At 37.0% G+C, this 13,677-nt stretch overlaps 1 protein-coding gene across 1 annotated transcript in view; it reads left to right on the top strand.

Moving 5' to 3' along the window:
- The window catches only part of LOC146002461 (uncharacterized), a 103,938-nt gene that overhangs the window by 60,216 nt on the left and 30,045 nt on the right, over window positions 1-13,677 (top strand). Inside the window, exon 2 of the mRNA XM_083140313.1 lies at window positions 1,515-1,577. Within this exon, the coding sequence (XP_082996439.1) occupies window positions 1,515-1,577 (63 nt within the window). The remainder of the gene's footprint in view (window positions 1-1,514; window positions 1,578-13,677) is intronic.

Here is a 13,677-nt window from a genome sequence, read left to right as displayed (position 1 = left end):
CAGAAGTTGTCAACAGCTTGTTTTGAGTTTGCTTTTAATTCTTGAAGCTCTTATTTGGTCAAATAAAGTGCAAGAACATGGTGATGGACAATTCGCACGATAATACTTATGGATCCCACTGTACCTGCGGGTCAAGATTGCCAGAATTTGTTGCTGATCCAAGGGTGCCCGCAGGATTTTTTCTCCGGGGGGGGGGGGAGCAGGGTTATTTGAATACCGTCGGAATGGGCAATGCTACTGAAGAAAAACGTTGGGGTACAAGAGAGTATGCATTTCTCCACATGTGGTATGTCGAAGCGATTTCCAAATTTGATTATTAAGCTAGATACGACCTGTAAAAAATATGAGTAATGAGAATTTTCGGAATCCCAAGTATTCCTATGGGGAATGAACTTCAACATAAAGTTACAGCTAATCATATGGGAGTTTCGACTTTTCTGCTGGGCAATCACTTCTTCAAACTGCCCTCTTCCCGTTGATATCATTTTCTATTCCATCGGAAGTTTGATATTCCCAAGATAAATAAAAAAATACTCCCATATGCCCAATGCATTTATCCTTGCCTCCTGGCAGTGTTGCCAAATCTGATGCACATAAAAGAGCTAAATTTCACCTTAAATGGAGTTAAAACTGACTTTCAAGGAGCTAGATTTACGAAGTGCTTACTAGAGTAATGTTAGTTGTCAAAGGGGTGGGGCGCTGCTATTACAGTTAATTCTAAATTGATGACAATTTATTCTTAGTTTTCACCATCTAGATCCAGCGGCATTACACATTTATGGTCGTTCGAAATCTAAAATAAAGGATTCCCTGATAACAATATTATGCCAATTTCATGTCAACACTGCGCTATAAAAAAAGTAGTCGGGGATATAAGAGGGGATGGTGTGACACAGCCAATATAACAATATCACGTCATGTGTAAAATGTATAATCATGGCAAAAGTTGGTCTATGTGGGCCGGAACCAGTGATGGTATCATAGTGAGGCACGGAGGTGGGCGTCCCAGTTCACAGGCAAACGAGTGCACGAAAGAGCCAGATCTGGCTCCAAGAGAGCTAAGTTGGTGACACTGACTTGGAGGGAAAAGCCGGGCAGAGGCTGTCTCGCATGCCCTTAAATGTAACCCTATTCCAAATAATAATAATAATAATAGTTGCTGTAATTTACGGCCTGTAAGTTATAAAATAGCTCTACAATTTCATCATTCGAATTACATTCTCCAGAAATGGCTCCTCTTCCAACTTCCCCCACTGCAAGCGCCCATGTGCTGATCACATCACTTCCACTACGTCCAAGATTGAGAATGCAAGGATTGTTGCAATGCGTAAATAAGTGTTCACTCTATTTCAGATAAAAAATTAAGTGGATATATGCATTTGTAATGGGTTACAGACAATTAGCAACATAAGCAAAGTATTCTATCAAATGCGTAGTTATACACTAATGTAGTGTTAGTTTTGATAGCTTTTAGTGCTTGATTCTATAAGTCTATATTTTTATCTTCTTTGCAGGTGCTGGTACAGAAATCATTCGAGGATGACAATGTACATGGAATTACATGCAATGTTTTCACAGTAAGTACATTTTTATTAAACATGAATATATCACAATTACCATGTTTATCTATTTATAGAAAATTCCAGTGCAGCTGAAGCAATTTTAAATAGGATAGAAATAATATTAAAAACAAGTAAAACTAGTGCTGAAAATCACAAAAAAAGAGAGAGAAAACTAAACAGAGAAGTTTCACAATAGCATTACATATGTACAATTTCTTGTAAGTTGATGTTAAATGACAAATAACTGCTGACAATATATCTACTTGGTTTGAGATGATGATGAACTGATTAGGAAGCCCATGGAATAATGAACGTTGTATGAGTGAGAGTCTGGTAGTTCAGTACTTGGCAGTGTGGAAAGTCTCCTTGCTCCATGTTTTATGTCTAGGCATTCTGAGGGAGAGTTCGTGGAGTGGCATGCTACATCTTAAGTTTCCATTAATGATCTTATGTAGTAATTTCATATCTGCAATGTATCTAAGATATTCTGGAGTATTAATGTGTAAGTTTACAAGCAGAAAATATTCTTTTCTGTCTTATTGTAGTTTCATGTACGTTTTTATGCTAATTTGACTAATTCTTCAGGAGAAGGAGTAATATTCTTCATCCTAAGTAATGAAATAAAACAAATCAACGAATTAATAGTCTTCTTCCCATTGCTAAAGGGCACTATGTTAAGACCAGACTTTATAAAGTTCCCCTTAAAAAGTAACTGAGTTATATTCACAGTTACTTTGATCAGAAAGTAAACCTGTTACAGTTACAACTACTCTTGAAATGTAACTCAAGTTATCAGGCATGCGACCGGGGGAAATGTGACCCTGAAATTTTGATGAGGAACGAAAATTGATAGGAGGTAAAAGGAAAAGGGTAAAATAAAATTATTTTGTATATTTCTGATAATTTCCCAAGAACAATAAGGGCAACGTCGTCCTCCGTGGCCATGTGGTTTAAGGCACTGTGCTTTGGACTCCGACTGCAGGATGGCATGGTTTCTATTCCACCTGGGTTCAGTCTCTGGATTCTCGGCCTGTGTGTAGGACCGGTGGTAACCCACCATCATGAGGAAATTGAGGAGCTATGAGTGAGTGGCGTAACCCGGTCTCTGAAATCTCCTATAACGCCTGGGGGTTCGGCATGCTGATCCCACGTCACCCCATTACCGGTTGAAGATCTCCACACATCTAGGTAGGATTGTGGGAGGGAGACTGGCAGTCGGGAGATCGACCTAGGCCCTTCAAGGGCTGTCGAGCCACGGGTTACTTTTACTTTATTAATAAGAAGAACATGTTCAAAGTTAAAACCAAGAGTTATGAGAGCCTAATAAGTTTCTAATTATTGTTTTTCATTTTCAATGTGCCAGGTATACACACAACTTATTTTACATATCAAAGTGGAAATTGTAAATCCTATCCAATAACATTCTCTATCATAATTCCCTTTTACCAATCTCCGTGGTGGAGTGGTTAGTGCAGCATGATACAGTGGCAGGTGTCCTGGGTTCGAATCCCAGTATGAGTGTTCTTTGTAACTGCTCCTTCATCAATTTAATGATATAACTCTCATTTTCGTAATTAGCCAAAAGTGGCAAGAAATTGAATAAAATAAACCAAACCAACAACACAATTACCTTTTGTTTACTTTTCTTTGAATTTTGATGCTGTGATGAATTTACCTGGTTTCATACAAAATAATATTTGCACTTCAGGATTTCATTCCATAATTAAATGCATAGTGCAATATTGTTGATTGAACTATCTGAATATGATTACGTAATACTTTGTTTAGAATATGAATCTGTAATTTTGAAGAATTTTAAGTGTATGAAAACAATCCATGAAGTCAGGAGAAATCAGATAATTGCTTAATTGGAAACACTAGTGAGCCCCCTATAGCTAAGTCGTAATAAACCATACACAATTATTTTTATTTGGAGTGCCCCCCCCCAAATGTGCGGGCCTTCGGTCGAGTGCCAAAGTTGCCCCTCCCCAGGGCTGGCTCTGCCCATAAGGGTAAAATTGAGAGGCAACAATGTGTGTTAACAATCTAAAATCGTTAATGATATGAAGTATAAATGGCGACGAGCTTGCATGTCACACTGGCTGAAAGAATGTGCAGTTTTTGAACTTGCAAGTACTGTATAGGTTAACTTTTGGAGAGTGCAAGTTTTGTTGCTTAACTTCAACAGGAATAAATCCACCCAAAGGGTCTAGGTACTGTACAGGGTTCATAGAGCAAGTCGCAGGGGCTTATTTACCTTACCAAGGGATTTCCTTTGGTTGCCCACCCCCTTTTCGAAAAGAATTTCTAGTTATGTGCCCATCCGTCCATGTACATCTGCAGGATTTTTTCCAGGGAGGGAAAGCACGGTATTTTTTTCCAGGGGAGGGCAAAGGAGGCATATTTTTTCCCCATACTAGTGATGCCCCACTCAAAAAACACTATTTCAGTCTGAAATGATCATGTTTCTTCAACGAATTTATAATAATTAACATAAATTACTGTGACTGAAATGAGATTGTGTGAAATATATAATTTTTAGGTGCACATTCATTTTCCAAGGGGGGAGCCTTGTGCCCCCCCCCCTTCCGGATGTCCATGCGTTCATTGTAGTTGTGATGGTAGCATGTGATATTCAAGACTTCACACTTATTTATTGACATGTTGAGGAATTAGTGATTTGAAAATAGTATAGTTTGTGGAGAACTGGAACCTGATTCATGCCAAATTACAATGTCGAAATGCTATCTAGAAATGAATAAGCTCAAATTTTGTTGAATTCTATGTATTATAAATCTTGATACCATCATTGATATATTCATTTGAACTGCAATTGTGTGTCTTTTAAGAGATAATAAAACTGTTAATAAGACTTGATAACTGATTGTATTTTTCAATTATCTTATCAATGATGTATTTTCAGTGATTTCAATGAGTTTTCTGTTCCCTTCACTTTATCATTCCTATAGAGAGATGTAGTGTGAACAAATTAATCCATCATATCTATAATTATCTGATAAAACTTAAATTGTTTTCTCTAATTCGAACTAAGTTTTGCTAAATTCAACCAATATATACTGTTAATTCAATACAAATAAAGCAGGCATAAATGTTTTAATTAGTTTAACTTAACAAACTTACTTTCATTAGGCTGAATGATTTTACAATATGTTTTCTTCATAGGTTGTAGAATAAATGGCTTGTTTTATTTGTAATGAATAACAGTAATAGTGATAACAATAAGCATCACACATTAGTAAGAGAAATCAATCAATATAGTTAATTGGGGCTCATATCTTAATAACAGATTACTCTTTTGTTGGCATTCAAAATGATGTGATTAAGTTGTTGAGAGCTCACACTTAATTTTAGATACTACTAATCCATCAATATTTTTGCCTAATCAGTTATCCTGTTGAGCAATTTATCAGTATCAATGTTAAATAAGTGACAAACATCTAGAAACATGTGTGCATAAGTGTTCACAGATTTGCTTATAAGAACATTCATAAAATATCATGATTGCATTGAAGCAACAGGCTTTTATAGGATTAAAATCCTTCTGTGGGGTAATCACATAACTACCCCATAAGTATAAGCACTTAATTGTAGATGTCAAAGATGACTGCTATCATCATTTCCTCTTATTTTTTTCTTTGTTGCTTTTCTTTCTCTATAGGCTAATTGCAACAATGTGGATCAATGAAATTAGATGAAATTGATAAAGGGGACACATACAAAGGCCTCAAACCGGCTAGGGTTTAAACATTTAGTGGTGAGATCACAATATCATTACTTGACTGACCTCTGATGCCATGTTATTTACTCTTATCTTCATTCGTGATATATTGGCCCCTGTGGTGTAGTGGTTAGCACATCCTGCTACGATGCTAGGGGTCCTGGGTTCAAATCTCAACCTGAGCATTGGTATTTGTGAGTGTCCATTGATCATTTTCATCATGTCATCACTCATCCCCATCTTCGCAAATTAGCCAAAAGTGGCACAAAAAGTGAAATAAAATACTCAAGCAATTCAATCAATCAATCATTGGTGATATATTGTTAATAAAGGACTCTCATGGGGTGTTTGCCTGCTTGAATAGACATCAAGGATCGAACAGTCATCTTTTTAGGTGTGGAAGGGATGAGGGGGATAGAAAAACAGTCACAGACATTCAGAGAGTGAGTGAGTGAATGTGTGTGAGTGAGTGAGTGTGTGTGTGAATGGGACGGAGGGAGAAGGCAGACAGAGAGAAGGCTTAACCGAAATGTCCAATAAGTAGGCTTGTCGGAAGCGACGTCATCTAGAGCAGTAGAAAGTGCCAATTAAAGGAGCAATCAAGCCTGCAGGATGCAATATTGCATACTAGTTTACCTGACTCGTTTGGTTGTTTGAAATCATGGAAGTCAAAAGTCAGCCAAGTGTTGGTGTAGTTCTTCTCATAGGCGTAGCTAGAACTTTATATTTGGGTGTGCATAAAGAAAAAAATGAGGTCTTGTGCCTTTTTAATAGCATATTTTGCAACACAATCACTTGGCTATTTAACTGCACTAATGTTTGTAAAGGAATATAAATTCACTAAATGAGTGTTGAAAATTTCTGAATATATGTAGTAGAAAAAATCAAATTGCATAGAAATTACTCACACACAAAATGTTCATAAATGTTACAAACAAATACATCAAAATACATGTCATCTATAACGAGAGATGTCTGTCAAAAGGTACAATGTTCTTAAACTCATCAATAACTTCATTTACATCCATAGACTAAGCTTTTTCCTGTTCCACAAATAGCAAGAGCAGGGCTTCCAATCTATCCTGCTTCTGAGTTCCTCTTAATTTAGTTTTAACTTGGGTAAGCTTGGAGAAAGCTCTCTCACACGTGCAGCTTGTGACAGGTATTGAAGAAAAGCGCTGTAGTACAGAGTAGAATGCAGTAAATATCTTCTTTCTCCAATGACATCGAAAAACTATAGACACTCGTTTCATCAGCGATAATGCACACGTTTGTACCAAGTAATGATATTTTCAACTTCTTACAAACTGCCGCTCTTACTGAAATATCTGTCTTTAATTCTCTTTGATAAAGCAGCCCATTAGGGTGTGCCTAGGCCACACCCGGCACACCCCGTAGCCAGTGATTTATCCACACCCCCCTAACACCCCCCCAACACCCTCCCAAATTTTGGTGAACACCCCCCCAAGCATAAAAGTGGAACACCCCCCCTACAGGGGGGTGTAAATATCGATGTTTATATCAACAATAGAATGACAATACTTCAACATTAACAGAAAGGAATCATTTGTAGCTGAAGAAGCGTAGTCCAATGGACCTTTCGATCAACTAAAACCCAAGTCTCAAGGAAGGAGGGTGGAATGTGCAGCTTGGCCATTTTCTGGAAACAGCAGCTCCCTTGACAAGGCTTCGGTCAGCTCTGGGGAAGGGACACTGACATCTGGAAAATGTCAAACTGATCTCTCGCCCTCCTTCCAGGGAGCAAATTCCGCGCACAGTGTTGACAGTTCAGCGTTTGAATACCTTATATATTTCTTAAATACGTTACAGATACCTAAATTCAATTATTCAACCCCTGAGTCAATGAAATTTACATTTTGTTGCATTTTCCTTTCGATTCTTTCATGTGAAAAGGGAAGAAATTCAAAGATACAGGTTCGACTCCTTGTAGTGAATTCTGTTACTATGGTTAGCAACACTATTTTCTGTAACTTGGCGAGATGAAGGTAGAGAAAAGAACAGTCAAATGCCTTAGGTCAGTCTCAGTGTAGCATCTCCGTTCGTGTGTTGTCGTTCTGTTTAGTGTATAACAATGTCTGAAACTTTACTGCAAAACTGAAGAAGATAGAGAAAATGAAAAACCAGACAGAAAGAAACCGAAAGTGGTGAGTAGAAAATCAGTGACGCTATATGTAGGTATAATTTCTTCCAACCGATATTCATAAAGTACCAATATAAAATTTACTGACCGAGTATTCGATATAAAATGGCAAGTATTTCATGAAGAACCTAAGTGATTCATTCACGTCTATAGTTGATGACCATTTTTGTGGCTCCCAGAGTTCTTACCTATTAGAAAGAGAGTTGTAAAAAGGGGAAAGGTCCACGTGGGGTGCTTGCCTGGGCGCTAAGTACAAATGGGGTGCCGAACAAGCAAAACAGATAAAAATAGAAAAGCGTTAACGTCGTGGTGCCCTGTGAAATTACTGGCACCCTATTAAATTAAAGGGATTGTCAGTTTGCAAAGATATAGCTTTAGTAAAAATTGTCTTTCTCTTTGTATCTAGTCGGTTCCCTGATATAATGACATGCTTAATTTTATTCAACTTTTCAGAGGAAGGAAAGGAAGTGTAAGCAGGCCCGTAGCTGGGGGGACAGGGGGCAACTGCCCCTGAGAGCCTGCTTTGCCCCCCCCTGTGAAAAATACAGAACACCTGGAATTCTCACTAATCTTTACAATTACTCTAGCAACTAATAAAGACACTTATTGATTTTGTGATTTATGAAGGTGTGCGGAATTCAGTATAATGTCGTATCAGGATTGGGGGGGGGGGATTCCCTTTTTGGTAATAGTGATTCATGTGGTAGAGAGAGGGAGTGTATATTTGATTTTTGTTACTTAGCGTTGCTTTTCTGCCACTTATAGCTAATCACAACAATGAATGATGACGTGAAATTGATGAAGAGACACTCATAAACAGTGCGGCAACCACAGGGCGGCAGGGGGCATTGTCCCCCCCCCCCCCCGCAGGACAATTGGATAATGATGGAATTAGTTTTTACGAGTTCCTTGCATTTTTCTTCGAGACTGCCAAGGGCACTTGCAAGGGGCAATTGCCCCCCTTTCGATTTCAAATTTTATACAAATAAAAATACATTTCGTAAAATTTTCTTGCTCGCTTCGCTCGCGATGTCTTCTATTCTTATAGTCCAAGTTCAGAGCCATAGCTATGGGGCGGTGGGAGTCGGCCCTGGGAGCCAAACGATCTATATGGGAAAAAAAATGTTAAAGAGAATGCCATGGCGCGCCGTAGAATTATTTGCGCCCTATTAAAACAATTTCTTTCTATGAAACTTAATATAAAATATTAATGATGACACTGTAATCCAAGAAGTCATTGATCAATCAAGGTATTCCTATTTGTTTGGCAGGTGTCAAAACATGTATTTCAACTATAATATAATATAATTCACAGAATATTTTGCGAAATGGTTAACGTAACCAGTAGGCAAACATTGTCTGTAGTGATGCTAGAGTCTCCCCTTTGAAGGAAATAAGAGTCCGTGGTGAACTAAGGGACCCATGTTTTAGCAGTACAAAAAAAATGTATTACAAATTTTTACACAATTCATCAAAGTGTAGATAATATGTAACCATTATTATTTAATTAATTAGATTTTTCTTGCATAACACAACACGATGGTGTTGTTGGATTCTCGTTAGATTACTTTGTGCGGAAAAATCTTGCATACTGGAAACTAGAGGGAATCTTTATGAAGCATGATTTATAAAGGGCTCCCTTAATCAGTTCTGCAGAGAGGCCCATTAATCGTATATTAACATTATCAACCTGTAAATATCAAGTAGATACAGTCCCTATTAGCCTATTTATGTTAAACTTGATATTCTTTGGCAATCTGGAAAGGTCATTATCGAAAAAATGCCATTTGATGTTGTTCGAAGTTTCTTTTTTCTTTTTTTTTGTCCGTTGCAGTTTCAAGATATCATTCCTTTTCTGTTACTTATCTCTTTTGGGGGAGGTGTCAAGTGCCTGTGTGTACCCTGCTGTATCTGCCAATGCGACACAATATATTAAAAATTTGCCCCCTCTAGGATTGACTTTGCCCCCCCCCACAAATAATTCCTGGCTACGGGCCTCAGTGTAAGGAATTAAACATAAAAGAAATTTAATTTACATTAAGTCTCAAATTTATATCTGACCATAGGCGCACCAGTGAGGGCACGACGGCGCTTGCCACTGCCTGCTGCAAAAAGTGGAGAGAGAAAATTTGTTTGGTTCATTGTGCTCTTTGTGTTGGATAGTGAAATAAATGCTATTCAATTTTTAAATAATTGAAAGTGAAGCATTGCCTCAATTTAGAAGTGAAAATTCCTTGCCTTCCTTTTGCAGTTAACATGCCATGCATTTATTTGCACATGTTATTTCGTTTTCTTTGAAGGCAAAGAGGCACGTGATTCCTAATTCCTTAGAGTCTCTCATTTAGTGTTTGAAAGATAAACTCTCAAAAGCGCCAAGCGTATTTTCCAAAGTTTTGTAAGGGTATAATGCATATGCATATTATTAATTAAACCTAGCGACAGTATCCCATGATGTTTACTCTTTACAATCTTGCTTTGCTCGTTCGGCGTCCTCTTTACCTCACCACATGCCCCCTGCCCCTTGCTATTCTAACAGTTAGAAAATATGCATGTATAATTTTAATAGTTCTATGTAGCGAGTGAATTCCAAATTCTGCTGGTGTTTTCAAATCTCTGTTTAAACGATGATTCACAAACTGAAATAAAGTAATGAAACTCGATATATTTAGAGCATGGCCATGAAGACGTTAAAATATAGTGGGAAGTTGGGATGCACGTTTGATAGATACCTGATATTGCTTTTGAACGAAATCGGTCAAGGAATTTCATATTGAAGTCTTCAACGAACGAGAAAAGCAAGATTGTAAAGAGTAAACATCATGGGATACTGTCGCTATGTTTAAGTAATAATATGCATAATCAGTTTGCAAAGAAATAGTTCTAAAAATTTTCTTGCTCGCTTCGCTGGCAGTGTCATAATTTATTTAAGTCATATTATATCTGTATTTATTACTACTACTTCAGACAGGCAAGTGCGTGCACACCCATGCAATGCATTCTAACTGATATTTCAATTGGGCACCCCCAAGTTGAACTCCGAGTTACACCTACGGCAAGAACGATACAAATACAGTTAAAATATTGCGCAAGTGTTCCTGATTTCTTTATAACTAGCTTAAGAATTGCATGAAATGATTCCTGGTAATATGACGTTAAAATTTTGTGTTTTTTAATGTCATCCCTTGTGTTTTGTCTAACGATTGATTAAATCAAGTACTGAACATTATCGGAAGGAAAGCAATATCTGAAACGTTAAACTGAAATGTTAACATTAATCTATTTTCCATCTTTTCCTGTATTTGACATCTTTTTTCTTCTGAAATGTTACGTGAAGGGAAGCGAAGGGAGGGGGGGTTAATCTCTAGAAACATCCATGAACAAATTGAATTAGAGCGAACATTTTTAAAACGGTTCAAAATATGCACTTAACTTCCCCAAACTTACACCCCCCCAAAATTTTCCAACACCCCCCCAAGGGAAAAATCCTGGATAAACCCCTGCCCGTAGCTACGCCTATGGTTCTTCTATTGTGTGGAAATGCAAATATAAGAACTTTTTAAAATGCTGTGTGATTTATATGGTGAAAAATATGTATTTATAACATGGGATAAGCAATGTGTTATTACTTCTATAAACTGATTTTATTAGGCGCTACAGTCAAAATATAATTCGAAAGATTTTCGCTTCCAGTCCAAGGCTTCAAGACTGAACTGGAAACCATTTCTGAAGGATATTCCCTTCAAGTGCATGGCCAGTGTGTGAGTGCAAGAGACTTAAGACATAGTGTTAGAGGGGGGGGGGGGTGATTATGCAACTCTTCCCTTAATTCACCCCCACACAACAAAAAATGGAAGGGGAATATACTGTTGTGCCGGTATTGGCATGATAATCTGTTCTAAACCTAGTATATGTTTAAGTAGCATCTAGACTAGGCTTAACTAGTCTTTTAAGGGGACAGTTTTTAAGTTATACAATGCATCTCCAATGTCTCTGGAGTGTCATTGGTTTTGCTGTTTGTTTACTTTACAAGTTTTTAAATTTTATTCTCAAAGGAACTGTCAGTCTTTAAAACAGACTCTTGCTGTTGATTGTGGTTTATGAAAGTGGATATCCACATTGACAGTGTTCAATTTACTGCTACTTTTGGCAGATAACTGAATGTCATCCAAGAAAGTAAAGGTGTCTGATAATCTCCTGATATAGTTCAGATTGATGTTAAAGTTGATTAGAAATATGTGGTCGCATATGACAGCATACTGAAAATATTTCACCGCATCAGACTGAAAGTCCATTTTGCACAAAAAGGCAAATACAAACACTCAGGGCTCGAAAAATCCCGGTCGTCAGGTCGCCATAGCGACTAAAAATTTCAGCCTTGGAACTGTGATCTTTTGCTGTAATATGTATGAAATTTTGATGATTCTAATTGCAGTACATCGTAAGTTAGCAAATTACTTTTTTTTTATCAACGTTGTGAACATTCCATAGTGTCAGTAACAATTTCTTACCCTTTGTCCCCCAACACCCCATTTCCTGCTATCTCAAATAATTTAGCACTGTTTTGAATACCGTGATGCTCAGCACCTTATACAGTGTGTTTCAAATGTTGCACAACCCAAACTTTGGAAATGAATATCATGAAAACCGTAATAGATATTTACACCGGGTTTTCTGCATTAAAAAGCCTCATCCATTGAGATATTTTTCAAAGCCTAAAATTATCAGTTCACTCCGTACAGAAAATTATATAAATTAATAACTGACGGAAAGCAACATTCAATTTTTACCAGAAATGAACTTCTGAGTAAGAAAAATATGTAAGAAATTATCGAAGGGTCATAATTAGATATTTCATGACTGATGCCATGTCAGTCTGTCATTTGCAACCAATATTGGTCATGTGCAACATTTGATGAATTTTTGACTGGCGATTTTATGGATAAGTGAAAAGTGCCATTTTTGGGACATATCTCCGTATATGGCAACACTAGCAGGTCGAAATATTGCCAACAGTCGCATGCAACATGTGTCTACGTATTGGCTATACATTTACGTGAAAAATCGTAAATCAAGATTTTGTGCCGAAATTGAATTCTTGAGAGAATCCTAGGCTGCCGCCCCTGGTTACATTGAATTCTCTTTGCTCATTTTCGCCGCTACTGTGCCTGTTTTTTTAATTGATTGAGCATGGCGTATTCATTAGAGCAGTGCGTGTGCATTGCTGAAGAGTATTTTACTACTCATTCTTACACAAGACGTTTTCCAATAAAAATGCCCTGTTTCTGCTGTACCTCACAAAGCAACTGTTTTAAAACCAGTCAAACACCAAGATATGATCACACAAATTGTTAAGAGTTGGTATTTTTTGTTGAAAATCAATTCTCAGATGTTTTCAGCAAATTAACAATGTTTTTTTTTAAATAATGTAATTGTTTTTATTTAGTTAGAGGCTAACATACATTTATGAGTCCAGTGATAGCCTACAGGATTAGTTTAGTGCGGAAGACGCGGTGTAAATATCTCTTACGATTTTCATGATATACGTTTTCGAAGTTTAGATTGCACGACTTTTGAAACATACTGTAGTATGCACAATTGCAAATAGGTGGTTTCCTGGCGCCTGAACTTCAGAGCTGGCGCCTAGTTTTGAAGAAAATTTTTCGAGCACTGCAAATACTATTGCCTAATTTTTTTTTCATGTGTCCTTAATTGTTTCGAATTCTCTTACTGTAGGTATTTTACTAATTACTAGGGCTAGGATTTTTATGACCTACAAATCAGCAAAATATGTAAAATAAAATATGCTCTTATGACCTAAAATTTTACAAAATATGCACTATAATTTGAAAAATATGCCCTTATAACTGCACTGTTTCAAACAGCAATATGTAACATGTGCCGAGATATTTCCACATACATACTATTTTTAGTTCACTTTATGGGCCCCGAGTTGCAATGCACAATTAATACTTTCTGTAAATTTTCAAATAAAAATAAAGATTTTGCTACAGTTAAAAAAAAAAAAAAAACCACGAGTGAACATGGGAGTAAGAATGAATCCACTTCGAAAATGACTGTATATTTCTTGAAAAGGCGCAAATATAATGGATATGACCAAAAATCCATCAAAATATGCTCTATCACGTAAAAATGGTCAAATATGCCAAAATATGCTCTTAAAAAGCACCTTAATTTAATTAGTTTCTTCATAATAT

This window comes from Lepisma saccharinum, chromosome 18 (assembly GCF_977018435.1).
Source record: "Lepisma saccharinum chromosome 18, izLepSacc3.1, whole genome shotgun sequence".
NCBI classification, from domain to species: Eukaryota; Metazoa; Arthropoda; class Insecta; order Zygentoma; family Lepismatidae; genus Lepisma; species Lepisma saccharinum.
The sequence above is the reverse complement of the archived record's forward strand: the minus strand, read 5'-3'. Positions and strand labels throughout refer to the sequence as shown.